Source organism: Pleurotus ostreatus (genome assembly GCF_014466165.1).
Source record: "Pleurotus ostreatus strain PC9 chromosome Unknown scaffold_5, whole genome shotgun sequence".
NCBI lineage: Eukaryota > Fungi > Basidiomycota > Agaricomycetes > Agaricales > Pleurotaceae > Pleurotus > Pleurotus ostreatus.
The window spans coordinates 2,269,373-2,290,026 of NW_023503160.1; the positions used below are offsets into that span (position 1 = coordinate 2,269,373).

The 20,654-nt window shown below is 51.2% G+C and overlaps 7 protein-coding genes across 7 annotated transcripts; 4 read left to right on the forward strand and 3 right to left on the reverse strand.

The window, feature by feature from the left end:
* Window positions 1-154: 154 nt before the first annotated feature.
* On the forward strand, window positions 155-1,319 carry PC9H_007842 (uncharacterized protein; the record flags this gene model as incomplete). Its single annotated transcript, XM_036777367.1, has 4 exons — window positions 155-299; window positions 349-436; window positions 489-745; window positions 802-1,319. The coding sequence occupies 4 exons, from the start codon at window positions 155-157 to the stop codon at window positions 1,317-1,319; spliced, it is 1,008 nt and encodes a 335-aa protein (XP_036630987.1).
* Window positions 1,320-2,205: 886 nt separating this feature from the next.
* Window positions 2,206-3,351, reverse strand: NSA2 (Ribosome biogenesis protein; the record flags this gene model as incomplete). Its single annotated transcript, XM_036777368.1, has 5 exons — window positions 2,206-2,237; window positions 2,364-2,582; window positions 2,639-3,123; window positions 3,176-3,281; window positions 3,345-3,351. 5 exons carry the CDS (start codon window positions 3,349-3,351, stop codon window positions 2,206-2,208), a joined length of 849 nt encoding a protein of 282 aa, XP_036630988.1.
* A 141-nt stretch (window positions 3,352-3,492) lies between these two features.
* PC9H_007844 (uncharacterized protein) lies at window positions 3,493-4,465 on the forward strand (the record flags this gene model as incomplete). Its single annotated transcript, XM_036777369.1, has 4 exons — window positions 3,493-3,790; window positions 3,853-3,998; window positions 4,049-4,230; window positions 4,282-4,465. 4 exons carry the CDS (start codon window positions 3,493-3,495, stop codon window positions 4,463-4,465), a joined length of 810 nt encoding a protein of 269 aa, XP_036630989.1.
* Window positions 4,466-4,594: 129 nt separating this feature from the next.
* On the reverse strand, window positions 4,595-15,285 carry PC9H_007845 (uncharacterized protein; the record flags this gene model as incomplete). Its single annotated transcript, XM_036777370.1, has 20 exons — window positions 4,595-6,008; window positions 6,056-7,609; window positions 7,657-7,994; window positions 8,045-10,582; window positions 10,636-10,833; window positions 10,880-11,004; window positions 11,054-11,181; window positions 11,228-11,429; window positions 11,491-11,853; window positions 11,901-12,119; window positions 12,165-12,275; window positions 12,328-12,511; window positions 12,570-12,743; window positions 12,798-13,069; window positions 13,130-13,625; window positions 13,676-13,835; window positions 13,887-14,291; window positions 14,342-14,861; window positions 14,909-15,076; window positions 15,129-15,285. The coding sequence occupies 20 exons, from the start codon at window positions 15,283-15,285 to the stop codon at window positions 4,595-4,597; spliced, it is 9,726 nt and encodes a 3,241-aa protein (XP_036630990.1).
* Window positions 15,286-16,185: 900 nt separating this feature from the next.
* On the forward strand, window positions 16,186-17,760 carry PC9H_007846 (uncharacterized protein; the record flags this gene model as incomplete). The annotated part of the gene is made up of 4 exons (XM_036777371.1): window positions 16,186-16,206; window positions 16,265-16,506; window positions 16,565-16,916; window positions 16,966-17,760. The coding sequence occupies 4 exons, from the start codon at window positions 16,186-16,188 to the stop codon at window positions 17,758-17,760; spliced, it is 1,410 nt and encodes a 469-aa protein (XP_036630991.1).
* A 751-nt stretch (window positions 17,761-18,511) lies between these two features.
* Window positions 18,512-19,409, reverse strand: PC9H_007847 (uncharacterized protein; the record flags this gene model as incomplete). The annotated part of the gene is made up of 4 exons (XM_036777372.1): window positions 18,512-18,549; window positions 18,613-19,014; window positions 19,066-19,306; window positions 19,365-19,409. The coding sequence occupies 4 exons, from the start codon at window positions 19,407-19,409 to the stop codon at window positions 18,512-18,514; spliced, it is 726 nt and encodes a 241-aa protein (XP_036630992.1).
* A 284-nt stretch (window positions 19,410-19,693) lies between these two features.
* PC9H_007848 (uncharacterized protein) lies at window positions 19,694-20,418 on the forward strand (the record flags this gene model as incomplete). Its single annotated transcript, XM_036777373.1, has 2 exons — window positions 19,694-19,987; window positions 20,044-20,418. The coding sequence occupies 2 exons, from the start codon at window positions 19,694-19,696 to the stop codon at window positions 20,416-20,418; spliced, it is 669 nt and encodes a 222-aa protein (XP_036630993.1).
* Between the last annotated feature and the right edge of the window lie 236 nt (window positions 20,419-20,654).

Genomic DNA, 20,654 nt, shown 5'->3' on the forward strand with positions numbered 1-20,654 from the left:
TGCGGAGCACTGCCTTGTGTGAATAACGCGATGTAGTCGGCGACTACGCTTCCGTCAACAATAGGTCCCAGACATCAATTCCGGCGGTACACACCTCTCTCTTCCATTCCTCGACCATCGACCCTTGTCGCCAACCGTCTGGAGCTCGTTGAACATGGCGTTCAGCTACCGGGACCTTTTCTTCGGCGGCACGACTTTCTGCTGCTGCCTGCCTGTGCGCGTGGGCGTCCTAATTATGTCCTTCCTGGGGATGCTATTGTCAGGGATACTCTCTATAATTTTGTGGTTTGAGGTAGCGAGTGAGTATCGTCGGTCCTTGCTCGAGACTGGTAGGCTAATCGCAAGAAGGCACCCCGGATATGACTTCTGGCGAGAAAGCAGCATTTGTATGCGCAGGTCTCGTAGAAACATTGCTGTTTGCGGTGTGCATACTCGGGTGAGCGATACTAAGAGGTCCACTGCGGTGCACGACTCATCCTCATTCGCAGTTTTGCCGGTGTAATCGTTCGGAAGCAACTCTTCGTGATGATATATGCCTATTTCACATACTTCCATTTCGTGCTCAACGTCGGTGTCGCTATTTGGCTGCTGTGGCTCGTCACGCACGGCACTGAGAACGCTGCTGTCAACGCATGCCAAAGAACGATACAAAACCAGGATGCCCAGAACCAATGTATTGGGTTGCTCAAGATTGCGAAGGGTGTCTATATCGGCATCGCCCTCGTGGTGCTACTAGCGGAACTGTGTAAGTCGTTGCTCGCTGCGTTCCTTGGTCTCGCTTCTCACGATGCGATGCGACAGACGGCGCAATCATCGTCGCTCGCTACGTAAATCAGATTCAGCGGGAAAAGCGCGGCGCGCGTGCTTCTCGGATGTCGACTAGCAACGAGAGCGCCTTCAAGCTCGTACCGCAACGGGGTGTTCGTTACTCGAGCGTTCCCGGTGGACAGCACGTCACGCATCTATCATACGACGGCACCAAAGAATTTGATCCCTACCGGGAAGTTGGCACACCCCCGCTGGATGCTGGGGCCATCGCTGGGGGATCATTCTCTTACGGTTCACCTCCGCCGCTAGTCGCGACGGAGGAAGTAGCATACGGAGGCGGTTCGTGGACTCACGAGCAGATCGGCGCAGAGGAGAAAGAGAGGCTGAAACAGCAGGATATTGACATGGGTATACTTCCTGCCCCGCCAGAGGGCGAAGTGAGTGCCCACCGTGATACCAAATCACCAGATGGGCCACCGCCTCCGAATACCTCTGCGATTGATGAGCTCCCGAGGTACACACTTTCTGATCCACCGTCAAGTAGAGTTTGAGTGGGCGTTGATGATTGTTGACCATCTCTTGGGCTTCCTTTGGACTTGTTATCATGGACCTTGCTTGCATGTACCCCTCATCAGTGTATCATACTGTCCCCTTGCTATTATTGCAGCTCACACCCGTATATACTGTAAGGGTTGAACCCTTTCGTTCCGTGCACTCCGGCCTCCCCTATCCCCTATCGACCCCTCTCCGACTCTTCGGACGCGCTCGCACATGACTCGGACGTCACTGACCCGTACCGGACACACGTGATAACGGATCAGACAGCGCGGATCAATACTTCGTCTCCCTTTTGTTTTCGGACCCTAATATTTGGACTATACTAGCACCATTAGTCGTTCCTGGTTCCTTTTCGTTTCGGATACTTCCGATGTTTTCTTAGCTACAAAAACCTACTGCACTGGTAGTTAGAATAACAAGATTTGTTCCCCCCCCACATCGAGCCAGAATCTAAGTCGTCCGAGAAGCTTTCCTCCTCCGTTGTCAGAGTTCGCCGTCGTCCAAGTCCGAGTCCGATCCGAAGCCAGTTCTCCTGCCGTCCTTATCATTCTCCTGCCGTCCTCATCGTACTATCCGAAGCCGGAGTTGTTTGCTCCGCGTTCGAGCGCGTCCGAAGCTATCCGAAGCCATCCGAAGCATCCGAAGTTTCCTAGTAGTTGTTTTCACTCTCGGACTCACCGTTTATCACACTTAGTTCATTCGGGTGTCGCACGGACTTGTCCTGCCGGAGGCGGACCCTCGCATTTCATTTGACTATACTACTAGTCTACGTGTATATTCACTACTACAATACTCATCTTGTACCTGTTGTAGATGTTGAGGAAGAGCTACCAGGACTTCCCTGCTCATTCCGCCTCGCTGACAATCTACTCAATCTGGTCATGTCTCATAATATTCATACAACTGCAATCCTACATAGATACAAGTCTAGCATGGAGCGAGCAAAGAAAGAAGCGTGTCGAGCGATGCGCCAATTATACCACTAGAACAGGCTATGAGCATCTATCTTGAGAAGAAAAGGAAGCTACACCACGCACGTAGTACTGCATTTATGCATCCGTCGTTTTCTGGGTTGTTGGTGACTTGGGCGTATTTTCCGAACACGACCTTGCCTCCTGTCGTGACCATGCCGAGCTCGGAGACATTCACTTCGATGACTGTACCCTTTGTCATGACTCCGAGTTGCGTATACATCGGTGACTGGGGGTTCTTCTTAACACCCAGTATCTGGAGTTGGAAGGTAGCTTTGAGGTCGGCTGTAAGGAACACGATGAGACCCAGATAGCATTGAAACAGTGAATGGCTTGCGTACGATGTGTAACGTTCGCTTTCTTATACCGCAGAGCCATGGGCCGTACGAATCTCTCCATCTTCACAGGTTTGCGCGTAAAGCCTTCACCAACAAACGTCGCCTTCGTCACCATCCGCTTCCACGACTTGCTCTTGCTCTTCCCCGTCTTCAACACCTTGAACATCTCATCCTCCGCAATACCCCGCACTTGCGGCAGGGGTACAGCGTACTTCGCAGCCTTGTCTTTCCGCTTCTGTTTTATTGCGGATGATAGGGCCTTTGCGTCTTTTTGGCCTTCGCGATCGAGGAGATAGGTGGGGAGTGCGCCATCGGGGACGGTAGAAGAATCGGCCTGTTTGACGTTGCGCTCGTCGTGCGCTTTGAGTGTCTTTTTTAGCTGTACTTTCTCGGCATGTCGTTTGGCGTGTAGGAGCTTGGCCTTGATACCAAATGCCTTTTGGGCGAACGAGGATGATTTGTGGGCAGCTCTGGCCTCACGCTTACGCCTGTATCCTGTAGTTCAGAAGTGATTCGCAGTAGAACCTAAGGGGAACGCACTTTCGCTCGAAATGATCGAACCGTCTACCATGCCGTTTGATGTGCTCCTCGATGTACTCGTTCTGTGTGGACCATGAGGATCCTTTCGCTAGCTGGTAACGTAGCTCTTACCTGAGGCTATACAATCAAGAAATCATCAGCATCCGCACACGAGATAAGGACATCGGACTCACCATGGTTGAAACGGTGCAGCAGTTACAAAAATGCTGCGATTATTTCGAGTTCGCTAAGCGCCCAATAATCTGGCACGTGCCCCCGACGTGGTCTTGCGCTTCTGAGTGACCGTTTCCTCAGAAGCCTCTTTCCATCGAAACAATATGTGGCAGGACACCAGCAACCCGTACGGCGCATCCTCGTCGCAGCCCAACTACTACGCCCAGGGCACACCCCAACAACCGCCCGACACCCCGCTGCAGTTCTACTCTGCAGGCCCAGGTGACCCAAATGGATTTTATCCGGGCTCTCGTCCGAGTTTGGATGGGCACGTCGGCGCGCAGGGGACGATACAGCAGCAGGGCATACCGCCTGGGTACGCTGGAAACATACAGCCTGTGGGAGGATGGCTCAGCGCGTTCGGGACCGGAGGGTTTGAAGGGGAACCACCGCTCCTCGAAGGTATGTTAGATTCACCTACGCACGCCGACCTATAGATCAACGCTGATATTTCTTAATTGAAGAGCTCGGAATCAACTTCTCGCATATACGCGCAAAATCACTCACCGTGCTCAACCCATTGAGCAAGGTCGAGCCTCACATAATGGACGACGCCGACCTCGCAGGACCTTTGTTATTCCTGTTTTGCTTCGGCGCATCTCTGCTCCTGGTCTGTACTGTCACAATAACCACCTGATACTTTTGCTGATACTGTTTCAGTCTGGCAAGCTACAGTTTGGATATATCTACGGCGTAGCACTACTGGGCTGCGCTGGAATATACGCGCTCTTGAACTCAATGTCCGAGTCCGGTATTGATGCTTACCGTGTCGCGTCAGTACTAGGCTACTGCCTCTTGCCTATGGTCGGCGTAGGGGCGGTCAGTGTGATGGCTACTCTGGAGTAAGTTGCTTTGTCGCTGCTCAACTCCGTTAACTCAATTGGGTTTGACAGCGGCACATTGGGATACGCACTTGTCCTTCTTTCCATTCTATGGTGCACATACTCCGCTTCTGGGATCTTCGTTACGGTATTACGCATGTCCGACCAAAGACTTCTAGTAGCATATCCTGTTGGCTTGCTGTACGGCTGCTTTGCTCTTCTCAGTGTCTTCAATGGACCCACAGTTTCGAAATGAATAATTATATGATTCCGGATGCTTCCTAAAGACATTTGCTAAATAATAGAGCATATATACATGCATAATACGAAAGTCCCTAGAGTAGTCCCGAAAAGAAGTGAGAATAAAGCGACGTGAATTCTAGGGTCAAGAAGGATGTTCGACCAAAAGCTGTCGGCTGTACACTTTCAACAAAACCTCCATGATTTCTTCCAATGGAGCCGTAGCATACTCGTTCACATATTGCGGTAGCGCATCTTCGAGGTTGAAGCCAGCCTTCTTCATGAAGAATGGATGCATGACATCGGGTGTTGCTTCGCCAAGTTGACGCATAGTCAATCGCTGGATGCTTCTGGTCCTTGCTTGATAGACAAGACTGCTTGACAGCTTCAAGGGCGGTGCACTTGATGGTACATCAGCCGAAGGGGCGGCACCTGCAGACTGAGGGAATGGAATGGCTCCGGGCGTCATTGATCCTCCTGCTGTTTGTGACGATGTTGGGAACATATCAAGAGTTGCAGCCCGTTGTCCATCAGCGTCCGTGAGCCGCCTGGCTGCGCTCATAAGAGTCGCGGAGACAGGAGGCTGCGTTGACCGCGGACTTGTAGCAGATCTCGGTGAATCTAACAATGGGAGGGAGTCAGGACCCTTTCGACGGCCAGAGATTACAGGAGGGGAATTTATCGGTGTCGTGGTACGCCAGTCAGATGCTGCCTGTACTTGGTCCATCTCCCGAGTGAAGTTCTTCCGCAAGAGCGTGAGCCACGAATAAAGTCCCACGTTGAGCGTGATGAAGATGTCCTCCATGTCCTTTACTCCAATTCGTCGGACGAACTTACTGTCGAAGTCGTACGTGATCACTTTGCGGACGGTGCTGGACGGGTCCTCAGGAACTTTCTCCTCGCTGACCATGTGCATAGTCATCGATGGAAGGCCAACAATCGTAGCCTCGTTGGCACCCTTCAGGAGCGCGTCCAACCATTGTTTACAATCCAATTGTGATGCGTCGATCGAAGCGCTCGTAGTGAGTTGGTTGAATCTCGAGATGGTCATAGAGGAAAAGGAGAGGAGAAGGTTCTTCGTCGCAGGGATGGTCTCTGCTTCAACGAGGCGATCCAACCTAGCGTGCACGTCATACGCAACGAAACTAGCCAGTTCTAAGTCACGCATTGTGCGGGGGAAAACCACAAGGCGGAGGAACCCTAGGCGAAGACTCATGTGTTGTTTGATAATGTAGGAGAGCCCAGTCTCTTCCTTGAACCGCTCACGAGCCGAACTGAGCATGGCGTTCGCGACAGCGGACAAAGCATTGTCTGGCTTAGGGGTGCGAGTCGTCCTGAACGTCTTCGACTCTCGGCTAGCACCGTCTTGTTGGGCTTGCAGATTGGCTCTGAATTTATTGGCGTAGGATATCAGCTTGGGGATTGCGCCAACTGTTGTCGCCGCAGTTATTTCGGCGCTATTGACAGTGAAAGAGAGCAGCAGGGGCCGGTCTTGCGCCTGTGGGCCGGCAAGCACCATTGACCAATCGTCTGATATTTCAATGTCCAACGGTTCGGCCCTGGTACAAGTTAATATACAGGAAATGCCATCAGGTAGAGCACACACCTGTAATGCAGCAGTCGCTGATGCTCTGATTCCAAGCTCGCGACAAGGGAACCACTGGTCATACGCAGTTCGAGCATCCTGTTGTTCTCCGCGTTGTGAGTCCCGGGTTTCATTCGGCGTCGAATAGTTTGAAACACGCATCTCGGTACACTTGCCGTGCCAGAGATATTGCCCTTGGCCACTAGCGCGAAGTTCGAAACAGAAATAGCGACCTCATGGTGAGATTCCGTGAATTTGGTTCGAAGGCAAGAATCGGTTAGATCTAGAGTTATAGCACTAATCGAATGGCCAAGGTCGACATCGAGTACTATGTGCCGGACACGAAGAAGGACTGCGGTCGTAAAATCTTGGGTAGACCCAACTTGCTTAGGAGGCGCCTTCGTTGCTGCGACGCTTTCACTTTTCAGAATCGGTATCCGATCTAACCATACTGCCTTGAAACACAATACGTCCTGCAGACGCGAGAAATGTATGCCGCCTGAGAACTCTGTGTCCAATACCATGGAAATTGAGTTCATCGGCGTCCCCTGGTCTGCCTCCATCTTAGAGAAGGTCACCGAGAATGCCAAGTTATGAGCGTCGAGCTTCACGCAATCTTCGCTGAGGAAGCCATGCTTCAAACCCACGGTCAATCCACTTACGCACCCATTGAATGTAACTTGGCGTGCGCCAGGGGAAATGCTGATCATAAATCCACCTGACTCCCAATGTAGCCCAGCTATGACGTTGACGTCGGGTTGGCATGTCAGCTCCAGCTTCGACTGGTCGATACGCAGGCTGAAACTGATTTGCATACTCGAGACTGGGTCGGTCATGCGTTCGTTACTACGGATGGCGTTGGAAAGAGATGGCTGGGTGGTGAGGTCTGGACGAGGGGCTAGGGCACTGACTTTCCTCATGCGAGTTTCAACGTGGTTCGTCAGGTCAGCGATGAAAGGCAGCAAGGTCGGCTTCAACGTGTTCTGACTTGAATGTATGGTACTTTTGAAGATAAGAATGGACGGCTGAAAATCAGTAGCAGAGCTGAGTTTGTGACTAGCCGGAGTCGCTCGATATTCGGCCCAAAGGGATACGACGGGCAAGTGCACAATTTCAGCAGTTTCGGCTTCGTCAGGGAGCTCGATGTTTGGATGGGTGAATGATCGACTTCGAGGGAAGGTTGCGAGGGAACCACTGTGAATTCGAATCGTGCCGCTGAGGAAGGTCAACGAACCCGAAACATTAGATGTCGGGAGAGTAGTGTATTGGGTTTGCAGTCCTGTGTCTACGTCCGGAGAGGCTGGCTCTGGCGTTGAGGATGGGTGAGGGAGGTTGGCGGATAATTGTGCGACTCGATCTTTGCCTTGCCGATAAACGTCGATCAAAGAGAAAACATATTCCGGAATGGAGGACTCTAAATCAAGGATGAACCCGTCCACGGTCGCTGACACCCAGAGTTTGCGAGACGACAATGACGTTTCAGAGCGGATGTGGGCAGTCATCTCAGGGTACAAAAGGCGATTACGAGTTTGATGGCTTTCGCCAGAAAAATCTGCGGCCACGGATTGTCTGAACCTAAACGGATTTGAGTGACATCGAGAGCAAGTTTACGGAAACATTACCTAGAAACAAACTGGAACGAAAAGTTTTTCATAACTGCTTGACCCGTCTCTCCACGTTGAGCGCCAAATCTAACAGACTCGATTGAAAGCAAGAAAGCCTTGAAAGTGTTTGAACCACGACCAGATTGTGGCATTTCTAACTCTTGATCAAGAGTCAGAGGGAAAGCAACACCAATGTCACGCATGGATATATCCAAGTTGAATTTGCTGAACCAAGGTGGGGAGGAAGCGGAAGTCTCTTTTACCGGTGCTTCGAATGTTTGCAATAACTGCCTGGTCCGTTCTTTGAAGGCTGCAACTTCAAGCTGTCTCTGCTCCCTTCGTTCAAGCATCTCTGCCTAGAGCATAGTGTAGGTATGCTGAGGAGCAGGATGGAACGAGATCTTACCTGAAGATGATCAATGAAATCCCCTACTTCCCCTATGGAACTCGGTTGCATCACAGCATGGATCTTCGAGACTTCTACTTTGAGTACTTCACTGGGCTTGACGGTCTTCGCGTCATGAGAGCTTAGGGCACTGATAGCTACGTCGACTATAACGAAGGCTGATCGGTGGTTTCGGCTGAGCGTGGTATGACGTGGATCGAGTGCAGCTCTGGGTGCTAAGGAGAGGGCCAAATCAGAGAGACCGACTTTCCATGCGAGACCATCAACATTGGTAAGACCCCCATATATGTCCGAGCATTCAAGGTATAAAGTAGAAGAGATTCCTTCTAAACCAACTCTAAATCCCTTCATTTTGAGGTCCACGACGTACTTCATGGGCAGTGACGGAAAAGATGACGGCCTCGCAGATGTTCGCCGACTTTGTGTCTTCTGTACAAGCGCCAGGAACTCGTTGAAGTCCTGCCCGAATTTCTGCTGAACAGCAAGCAAGGTATCCCAGTGCGAAGGCTTAACTTTCGCACGGAATTCCTCAACAAGAGCAAGGACTTGGATGGAAGTGCCATCATGATTGCCTGCCAGCGTGATTTGCGGGATCACGACTTGTACTCTGGTTAGTGTGTTGAGTAGGTCTGTAGAGTTTGATGAGATGGTGAAGACCTGAGATGGAAGTTGAATGCCGAAAGCGATGTGGCTTCGCTTCGTGATACTTGAAGATTTGAAGTGCCCGAAAGAGTCCTGGACCTCCCATGAAAGCCACATGCCGTGCATCACTTGAAGAGCGACCTTCATGGAGGGAACCTTGCCATTAATACGATAGTTGAAAGGTTTCCGCACTGAAGGAGCTGGCTTGGGGTTGTGGGCCGTAGTCTTGATCTCACGAAGTAGGTCCTGAGCCATTCCCTCTATCCCAGGGAAGAAATCGGCTCTCCATTCTTCCACAAATCTGTACAGTCTCAATGCACTCCTCGGTACTCGAAGAATCAGACCACCGACGACAAAAGCTACTGCCAGGGAGGAGGTCGACTTGGCATCGAGGTTGAGCAGGAAACTGAGCGAACCGCGGTTGAACGAGAAGGAGGCTAGTCTGTCTTGGTCGTGACCTTGAGAAGAAACCGAGGGCGAGCGTGCCGCGAGAATAGTATCTTGAAACTTTACTGAAATGTTCGCAGATTGACGTTCGGCGTCAGAAAGGGCGGTCGCCGTGACTTCATAGCCCCGTAAAGCCAGTTCAAAAATGAGATTTTGCGCGGCAGCTTGAACCTTAACGTTGTTCAGAGACAATACAAGTGACAGATAAATCGAAGTCGTCGGCTCTGTAGTGGACTGGGCATTAGACGCGGATCTTGAGTTTATCGTAGGGCTCGGAGGTTTTGCATGGTAGGATTGGACTCGCAAGGTATGCTGGGCGAACACCAATAGATGCGGCATAACGATCACGGAGATATCCTCGACCGAGGTCAGGATTGATATCTTCCGCATCATATCGTCGCCCACAGGGGAACCCTGTGAGTCAGGCTTCGCAGTCGGTGCGAAAGCACAGTAGCGGAAATCGGTGGCGACAGACATGGAAGTAATCGAGAGTTCGCTGGCAGATTGGCCGTTGTGATCTAGGATGAGACAAGTGGTCTTTTTGGCGTTGATAGAGGCAGCTGTAACGCCGTATTTCGGGATTGGGGAATAGCGTCGTTTACGGTTGGGAAAGAGTGTTTCTTCGAGGGTTGTGAAATGAGAGAACATCGAGTGGTCCATGTCAAGAGCGAGGTCTTTGAGACGAGCCTCTAGTATTGATAGCGTGTCCCGCATGCTCAGGCTCTGAGTGCTACCTCGAAGAGAAAGGAATCCTTGTCGTTCGTTGCTGCTGATCAGGTTGAGGCAGCTACGTAGATGGTACAGAAACCGGATGGTGATATCGTTGCGTAGTTCACTAGCGACCCCGCTTTGGACCAGATAGGATGGCTGGGTTGTGGAAAGCGAGTCCACCATAGGCTTCCCAGCAGAGAATTGAATAATGTCATGTACCATCTTCTGGGTCATCAGAGAGCGATGATTCGAACGCCTGGAAAATATGGACGGTGCAACTTTCGTGGCATTTTGCAGGGCCTTGACAGTTGACAGTATATATTCGGGACCGTTGTGCGTTATTTCTGTCTTGAAATCGTCCCAGAGTGCATCGACCTGGTTGTCCGAAAAGCCAACGGAGAGCCCAATGCATTTGAGCGAGATGCCACTATCGTTTCCGCCGGCGGACCTCTTCTTTCGTACAGCGGGTGCGACAGAGAAACCCAGAGATTGTGTCGATAAATCAAATATTGGCCTATCAGAGGTTCCAAATCCCGATATATAGCAGCCCCCACAAATGAAGTCCAAAGACATCATCGTGGACTCGTCATGTAAGAGGGTCACGTGCTGCAAAAGGTTAATGTGTATCGTAGGAATCCAGCCGTCCACGACCGTGTTTTGTTCACGGCGCGCAACACGGGGGATGCTCCCCATGCGATCAGCAACGATCGTGTCAATGTTCAACTCAGGACTCGGGGGCTAGAAAAACAGAAGTCAGCGAGAGTTGTCATAGCGATGCGACTTGATAGTACTTTGGCTTCTAGTTGGTGCGCTAAACTTGTGAGCGTCTGTAAAACTAGCGGGGTTAAGCAGATCTTGATACCCTTATCGCACTCAAACCGGAATGTTGTAGTATCGCAAGAGCGGAACTGGCCTTCGTCGCCGTGTTCAGGGGTTTGCTTCCGCATTCCAGGGTCTGAAGGTGATAGTTCAGGGACAAAGCCTGAGTCCTGACAATCAATGAGCTTGAGTGGTATCAATGAAATGGCTACATACTCGGAGGAGGAAGAAAGGACTGCCATTCCATAGGTCAGGAAAACCGAGGAACCGTGATCCATAGTGCCTCACGAATGGCGCATAAGTCTTCAGCGGGCTACGACTCTCTGCGCCCGAGTACGTGTCTTCAATGCAACTTGAGAACGAATCAAACAGCGAACTACAAAAGCTTACCGTCGGACCAGTCACTATCCGACGAGTCCGCCGTCAAATCTTCGTCGTCAGATTCGTCACCACTACTCATATTGGGATCCTCATCCTGCAGAGGTGGCAGAACCACGGGCGTGGCCGTTCGCGTTTTACTAGTAACGGTGAGTCGAAGGTATGGACAAGTCAAGAGTCACCTACGCTAAGCGAGCATCGCGATCTGCTTCTGAGACACCTTCCTCGCCCTCCGATTCCGAAAGATGGGATAATTGAGACCATCGTCGTGGGCCGGACATCGGGCGCATAGGCGCGTGGCTAACGACGCTTGGATGTTTCTGTATCGGAGGAGCTGACACTGTAGACAGCCTAGGTTGCGGCAAGTAGATGCCGTCTCGATGCAAACCTAGCAAAATTTCCAAAGATCCTAAATACTACCAAATCTGCGGTCAACGCGACGGACGTACAGGCTGTTCGCTGATATTGGGCCAGCATTCGGGCAGCGCGACCAGTCAAGCTATCTTGCTTCGCCACAAAGTCATTCTGCGCACGGGCCTTAGCCTGCCAGCCATACGGAGCAGCGTAAATATCAAGGTTCAGATCTGTAGAGAAACTAGCGGTCTCCAGCCACGCTTTACGCGAAGACGGGGTAGTATGAAGAAGATTCGCCGAGACAATCGGGAGCCTGATGCTTGTGACTCTTTTGTGGAAGAGGCCGGGCTTGTCATTGCTATCGATCTGGAGTCCCTTAGGAAGAGAAACCACCAGGGCTGCAGGTGAAGCCAACCAGGTTAAATCCAGCGAGCTGAGCGTAAATTTGAGGACCGTTACTAAAAGAGGTTCAATATTAAGGGTCGTCAGACGGCACCGAGCTTACTGTCAGGATCCAACGGCGGCATGTACTCAGCGGCGGGAGCGTTCGCTGAGTCAACGTAGTTCAGGCCGAAAGAGCGCCCGGCTACAGCAAGTGTCTCTCCCTCCCATGCCGAGAGGATGCCTTTGACCTGACCCACTTGTATCTCCCATATACACAGGTACGTTGTTGTACGAGGTTGTGGCCCGAAGAGTCGGTTGGCCACGATGTGGAGCCCTATCGCTGAGTATGAAGGGAGGTGTGGCAGACGAACAGTGTGAAGCTTACCATCAATGAGAAGTGGGTCTCTTTTCGGGCGTTTGAACGCCTTCCTCGTCACCAGCTCGGGGAAATCTGATTTAATATGGCATGCGACAATGTCGATATTGAGGGACATCTCTGAATGCCCTCATTAGCACATGCAAGCAGCTACGGAGGTTGATTTGAATACCCATGTAGAACTCAGTGACCCTCAGTTGGAGCTGCAACTGGGGCATAACCAAGACAGCGCACGCGCCAATGCCTATACCCTGGCTCTCCAGAGAACCCGATCTTTCATACCCTGGGAGCCCCGAAGGGATCACCATGATCGAGTCCTCCGCGGTGATCATGAGCTCCACTTGCAAGGGATTTGACTATGAATGAGACCACGTCAATATAGGAACCGATGATAACAAGGTCGAAACACCTCACTTGACCGGGGCGGTACTTCGCTTCTATCGGGTCGCCCGCTGGGATCCCCCGTCTGCGTCTGTCGAGATACTCGCCAAGAGTGGAGAAATGAGTAAACGACCCCAAGTAGTTCTCCCTTAAGACCATGAAATATCTAATGGCCCAGCCAAGCGACTTGAACGCAAACTCACGGACCTAAAAACAGCGCACGCGTCAGCGAGTTGGAGCAACGTCCACCCAGCACCTTACCTTCAGGTCTAGCTGTAGTTGTTCCACATGCCCCTCCTTCACCTCTGCGTAGTAGCGATAGGACGCATCGAGTTGAAAGAGCCCCACATGCCCAATGTTGTTGCCCTCTTTCGGCGCATCGAGGGCGTTCGTGTTCCACTTCGGGAGTGATAAATTGATCGATACGTTCGGTGCTTCGGATATAATGGGAATGCAGGTAGTATCGGGCCTGAACTTGTTGGAAGGCACTGTCACCTCGGTGTTCCAATGGGTGCCTTTGAGCGTAAGGAGGGCTTCACAAGCAAAGTTAGTACGTGACAATCTACAAGACAAAGAAAATCACAGGCACATACCATTTTCATCTCTAATTAATGGCTTGTCGATAATATTATGGTCGTTCGCATACATATTGAGCGCAAAATGGTGGAGCTCAAACTTTAGTTGATATATCATAGGCACAAAGCGATGGTAGTCGTGCGGGGGACCTGATGTCCAGTCCCTCACAAGATCCGTTATCATGTTGATGTGGTCTCGCAGGAGGTATAATACAGACTGGCGCAGCGTCACGCCGAAGGACCACTTGCGTTCAGAGTCCCACTTCAGCGGCGCCGGCATCTCGCCATGGATGCGACACGACTCGGCCGTGACCAACCGGATGTCGTTGAGACTTGAGGAGATTTCGACGGTGTCGAGATGGACCTCAAGCAGGGGGTTGTAGCCATCCGCGGCGACGACCATGGGCAGCGTGTAGTTAATGGAAGAGCGATCACCTACTACGAGGTGCAGTGAAGCAGGCTCCCTTGAGCGCCGACGTTCGTACATATCGCCTAGGCCATCCCACTGCCAGTTCTATACGATATGGTCAATGGTGATTTCTCGAGGCTATCTAGAAGACCAACCTTCGATGGTTCACGAAAGGGTATATGTAGCGTGGTTTCGTCCACCAGCTCTATGAATATACGCATATTCGTCCATACCCTCTGATCACCGGGGTGCAAAGGGCGAGAAGGGAGTACATCATGGTATGGTGACGGGAAGAAGGCTCTCTGAAGTTCTGCTCTGCATTCACGAGTTAACGGTAAGGTCACAAATCAGCAAAAGGCAACTTACCTTTGGCGATCAGCCCACGCCCCGTAACGAATGAAGCCATTCCTCACGATAATATCGATGCCCCATTGCGGCGACAAGCCACCGTTACCAATGTCGATAGATTCCACGCTAACCGGTTCCACTCGCTCGGATAATGGAGGCACCTCACCAACGACATCAGCGTAATACGACAGTTCTAGCACCGGTGCCTCAAGAATCCTGCGTTCAATTGCATACTCGGCATTTGGATCGAGAACGGGAGGGTGATCGGAGCTCTTCTTGGCTTTGCTGCGCGAGGCTTGGACATCGTCTTCGTGTTTCTTGTTGGGGGTTGGCAGAGACTTTCCGAGTCGCAGCTGCCGCAAGAGCTTAGAAAACGCGTGATAGGTCGCGTACCAATGCGGGTCGCCGTTGTACTTCGAGTACCTGAAATACAGGATAAGCAAGCACACATGAGAAATAATGAATGTCATTACTGTTTCGTTCGTTCATGTAGAGAAGTGCCCGAATCAACCATAGAACCAACATAGTCATCGTTCTCCATATACCTCACCAACGCGCCCTGGAACTTCAGGTCCAGCACTTGCTTGTATAGATCATGTTTCGACCGTGACTGCACCACCCCAAATATGCCTCCAGTATGCTCAAATTCAGCCAGCAGGAGGTTGGGAGTCGACTTATTGCCGATAATGATAATACCTTTCGTGACGTCGATTCCAAGAGGAAGCAGGTCCTTCGGATCGAGATTTGGGAGTTGTCGGTTGAACCAGTTCACCAGTCTCCTCACGACTGGAGGGGCCTTAAAGGAAGGGATGACCGAGCCTTTGCTCATAGACCTTCGCGCCTCAGTTCCGTAAGATGGTGTTCGCCGCGGCATGTCCTGCATTAGCTGCTCAACGATGCTGTCGTAAGAAGCTGTCCGGTTGTATATATACCACTGAAAGCCCTGGAACTTCATCTGCACGCGACAGTATTGCGACCGGTGGTTATGCTTGTCTAACAAAAGTCAATCGCGGTCTCATAGCTGAAATACGGAAACGCACGATCCTCCATCCCGAGGCCAGTCGCGATATCCTGCTCCAGCATGGGTTTCCGAATCCAGTACCGCCATTCAATTTGGCCTTTGACTATCTTGATAGTCTGGTTGCTCGAGTGGTAGTTGACATCCTTGAGCAGAATTCGACCCGTGATCAACGAAAAGTGGATGGATCCTGGTCAAGTAACTTTAGTCGTGAACGAGAAACAACGAACCGCACTACATACCAATTTCTACCCAGATACTGGCTCCCCCTTGGTTCCAGTAGAGGATTCGAAGTACCAGGCCGATGATCCCTGCAAGCAAGCGGTTCCAGTAGAACAGATAGAGTATAAGTGCAATGACTATGCATATGCAGGCAATTAGAAGCAAGTGGTTGAGCATTTTGCATGGCCAGTCGCAGGATATGCAGGTTTCAGATCGTCGTGGGTTCTCAAAGCATGATATAGCCCGCAAAAAAGCAGGAGCAGTGGGGGGAGGCGCGACACGCTTAGGGTCGAAGCGCCGAGGTTGTGGGCTGCCGAGCGGGCGGGATCAAACTCTTCGGTCACCAAACTCTGGTCGCGATAAGATAAGATAACCTTCTACGACAATGCATCAAGAGATCATTTATCAAAGTTTCACGAAGGAAGAAATTGTATTCAGGGATGACTACACAGTATCATACGGGTAAGTGCATAATGTGTGGTTCTGAGTAAGGTCAAGGTGTTTCATGAAATTTGGGAGGTTGGGTGTTGTAATCTGGACTTCCGAGGGGACATGGGGTTCCGGCTGCTATGGTAGGAGATGTCCAATTTGCAGTCTGGCGTTGAACAGCGAGATCAATAAAGATTAGAGAACCAGGGGCATATGTTCGTGGTCGTGGTGGAGGATGGACGCGGGGAGTCACACGCAGACTCACGCGTAACCTGTGACACAAATAATCTCACGACGAGATCATTAAAGGATTTTCGGAAAATTCATGAAGAATGTTCAATAAATTCCATGCATCTGTTGAGAGTTTTGGCATGTACTGATGTGCATTATATATCTTAACTCTGTACGAGAGGCTCAATCTTTGGGCCGTGGGAAAATTGCTTGGCGTTTGTGCAATTTCGCATAACCTGCATAGGCGCCCGCCAGTTACTGCTATTTCCGGGTTCTTCAGCAAGACATTTCGAGAGCGACAATGGCCTTCTAAATTGTCCCGTTTCTCATAAACTGCTGTCATGAATCTATAACTTCCCTTTCTTCCTTACACCACATGTTAGTCGAATCCATTCTTGCAGAATCATCAACCTCGCCATGTCTGAATCTCCGAGCTCGGTCAGTCGCTTTCACGGTCGTCGTCGACCCCTTCAGCGAAACTGATGCTCATGGGTAGCAGCAACGCTCTGCGTTGAGTTTACTTTCGCTGTCTGTGGCTGCGGCGAGCGCAGCACCGATACCTGTCCCTCAAGACCAGCAGGCCTCAAGTGGCGACGATTCGCTCTCGACGTCTGTAGGCCGTGGTGGAAGCTTGGGGGTTAGTAACGGAGGTACCACAAAGCAACATAGACGGCTGGCCTCGACAGGGAAGGCGCGCAGACGATTGAGCGATGCGAGGGACGCAGCGGCAAGACCATCGTAAGTGTAATATTTTGCGTAGGCTACGATTCTGACGAACAACGTTATGCTATCGTAGAAGTCTAACGGCCCTATCGTTGGCCTCTCTTTCGCTCTCAACCTCGACCGACACGGCGTTGGCTTCGCCTCTAGAAGATTCCTACCCGGTGGCCGTTATTGGGGATCGTCAGCATGACTCAGATACCGCTTTGTCAACTTCCGTCCCGGATAACCTGAACAGCGCTTTGGCTACTCCTATCACCATTGGCAAGAATGGCAAGAAGCGGGGTATGGACTACAAATGCGAGAGCTGTTCAAAGATATACAGACATCCTTCGTGCCTAATCAAGCATCGCTGGGAGCATACCCCGCAATGGCGCGAGGCTTCCAAGTTTGTGCTGAGCAAACATCAGCAAGTACAGTTGCTGGAGGTACGTCTGCACAGTCAAAACCATCGTAATGGCTGCTTACTGTTATTAGGCCGCAGCAATTTTGTCCCACATGTCGCCGGGCGCTACTGGGACGTCCTTGCCCGATGATCGCTCTCTCTGGCCAGCATTCCTTTCTGGCAGTCCAGTAGCACAACCTCCGCCACCGGAGAATGCTCCGGGTGCGACGTCTACCCATGAGCCGACTCGTCCCATTTCAAGCTCTGTCCCCGCCGCTAGCGCTTTGGGTTCGATAACGCGTGCTGGATCGACAGGTCCGCGGCTTCACGACTACTCCATTCCCGCATCGGCTGCAGTCTCTGGTAGCATCACCCAAGTCCGCCCCGGACTTGTTGGTGTATCCACCACGACCAATGCACAAACTCGGCCAGTGCCAGTGCCGAATAACAACAGCGCTTTTACGACGTATCGCACTGTCAGCGCGAGTGCTGATTCGTGGGGTTCGCCTTACAGTCCGGTTGCGATCGGTCACGGAATTCACGGCCCATCACAGTCAGGAATTCGGTCGACTTCGGGCTCGGCGTCGCATTCCTATTATACTCGATCAGCAGATGGAGGAGGAGGAGGATGGTCTTTGCCTCGATCTTCGTTGCGCTCGATTTCTCGGTCGTCGCCATCCCAGCGCTCCAGATCTGACTCTGCTAGTATGGATGAGGACGAAAGCGTGGAAGTAGATGTTGATGGATTAGGCTTTGCTGGACGTGGTAGAAGGAACTGGAAGGGCGAGGACGATGAATTCAGTATTGGATTCAGCGTCAAGGAGGAAGATGAAGAGAAGAAGCAAGATACGTGGGACGGCATGGAGATGGAGATGGATATGGACTAAGTATTTCTCCGCGGATCCTTCCCTCTTTCCCCCGAATGTGAGTTCAAGATTAAGCGCATGCGTGTTTCTCCATTTTCATATAACCTTCAGAATCAGTTATACAAGATGATTATCTCTTAAAGGGTTGTTTGCTGTTCAATGTTATCCTGTTATCCTTCATCTTTTCCCTTTCTAATGTTCATTATGTACTGTTGTTTTACACCTTCTTTCCGACCAGTCGCTGGCGCGTTTCAAGTTTCATTACGGACATGTTCAATCACTTTGTCCTATCAATGTATGTATCACTAATGAATGGGTTCAAGTATTCGTCTACTTGATACGACGAAGATCCCTGGCGACTCCTAACCGCTCCTGAATTCTGTGAGCACGTGCCAGAAACAGGCTCTTCCGACCGCCATGTCGTCGCCCAGGACAACTGCCTCTAAGCCACTGAGTCGGCTTGCTCTTCACTCGACGGTCACCTGTAGCGTGCAGGCATCGGCATACGGGAAATGCATTCTCGGCGTTTACACCGATATTAGAAAGGATGCTTGCCAGGCTGAGTTTGCCAAGTTCAGCCAATGCGTTAAAGAAGCCGTACGTCCTAGAATTTTCCCTTGAACTCCACACGTCTCACAGGACTTCAGATGCGTCGTAAATGAGATTCGGTTGTCAGCCTGTAGAAGTCATTGATCATCCATGGAAGCACTGCGTGGGGGATGGATTACACGGCCTTACAGTACACAAGAAAATGTCTAAAATAACTGAACGATTATGTGGCTTGAACATCCAAAGTACCGGGCATTCTTCCTTCCATGCTATTAGTTTCCGGGGTATCACCAACGGGTCCATCACGATTCCGAGTCTGTCTACCTGCCCTCCGCACTCGAGCAGTAGAGCGCATGAGCACCTGAAAGCTTGCTGGCAGCGGCAGCGGCGGCCATGATGTAGTATTAGGGAGGGGTAGCATGTTGTCCGCGTTGATCCGCCGTGGCGAAGGGTGCCGAAGTCTCGTCATGGTGGACGAGAGACGGAGGTCGAGCACGTATGGAGACTGGGGGATTGGCGGTGCTGCGCATTTAGGGTCGTCCGTCGGGGACGAGTAGATAGCCTCGGTGGAAATCGGTGAAGGTGGGGGTTGTAAGGGTAGCAGCATGTCTTCCTCCCCCTCCGTCTCGCAGAGGTGTTGTTCGTAGGCAATGTTCGCAAGGACAAGTTGCAGGAATATGATGATGAAGTCCAGGGAAAGCAGTTGTAGTTTTGACGGCGTGAATGCTGCGCAATGTCAGTATCGGTTCGTTCAGTAAATCTAGGATAGAAACGTACACATCCCGACGAAGTCAAGAATAATGGCCCTTCCTTCCGACGCCCCATCTCGTGCGTGGTGCCACACGCTACTCGCATTGAAGAATATGGCTCCCAGGAAGCAGAAACGCAGCGACCTGGATGACTCGAAGTCCTTCGGTCGCGTGCATTGGAACTGGTAGACGATACGCAGCAGCAGCGACCACAGCGAGGGCGACATGAAGTAGGACAGCACGAAAAGCTGAAAGAGCAAGGCATCGAACTGCGATTGAAGTCAGCAAATCAGGTTCCAGTCAATGTTCACGAAGATGCGCTCGTACTGAGTATATGATATGTTGCCGTTGCGCATTGTGCTTCTTGTGCATGTCATATGTTCTGGTCAGAAAGGCGAGGAGGCGCTCGCGACACGATCTTATTTGGCAGGGGCTTCAAAATCCAAACTTCTGTTCGCCAGCGCGAAAACCCATTTGAGGGTGATCATGGGATTCCAATACAGCATCAGAGATTATTGCATTCCAACAATCATTATATGCTACTAGTGCCTACACGTAAAGTATAATGAGAAGTGCATGGCCAGATATTAGGGGCAGCTCTTAACTGTTCCCACACTCAGCATCGTTATCTCACAATCACAAATGCTAACTCAGTAATGGCTTCTCCTTCCCCAACACCCACACCGACGGCCTCCACCTCCACCAACCGCCATGTCCTCACCGCGGTTGAGAAACAGCGGCACCAACTCGAGAAGCTACTCAAGGATCCAGCAAAGCCTGCCCATGTCCCTGCGCCGCCAAAGGAGAAGACCATCCGACCTCCCAGAGAGATGATGAAAAACATACAAGGTTCGAGTGCTGGTGCTGGTAGCGGAGAGTTCCACGTCTACAAGGCCAGCAGAAGACGAGAATACGAAAGGCTAAAACTCATCGAGGAGACTACGAAGAAGGTATATAAACCTACTATTGAGTTGTCGTTAACAGGCTAACAGCAATATTGCAATAGGAAGCCGAAATTGCTGAATTTGAGCGGAAGCGTAAGGAGGCAGAGGCCATAGCAGAAGCCAAAACATCCAAGAATCGGGCGAAGAGACAGAAGAAGAAAGAACGCGCGAAGGGGAAGGGACAAGACAAGGATCACAACTCAAAGGAGGATGGTAGTGGTGAACGAGGATCTGATGCGCCAATAAAGAAGCGGCGCCTTGTGAATGGAAAGGAATTGGTCTTTAAGAAGCCTGGAGAGGAGAGCGATGATGAGTCCACAGGGGAAGGTCCGGAGGATGTTGACGGTCCTCAGCCATCGTCCTCAGCGATGGAGGAGCCAGCTACGCCAGTGGCAATCATACAGGAACCCAGGATTATTATTCATGAAGACGATTAGGATGCCTTTTTCTGGTATGGACTCCTTGTATCGGTTGCTGATGCCACAAATGCTGAGCAGGGATTATACAGTTATTATGTACTATCTACTTATGTTTCGGAATATACGCTCTGCGAGATTATCCCGTGCGTTTTGCGCAATACTCGTTTAGCCTGCTCTTGAAGCTTCCCTCGGAGGATTACCCCTCAGCTTCCCCATTTACGATCTTACGAAGACCAAAACTTGACCCCCAAACT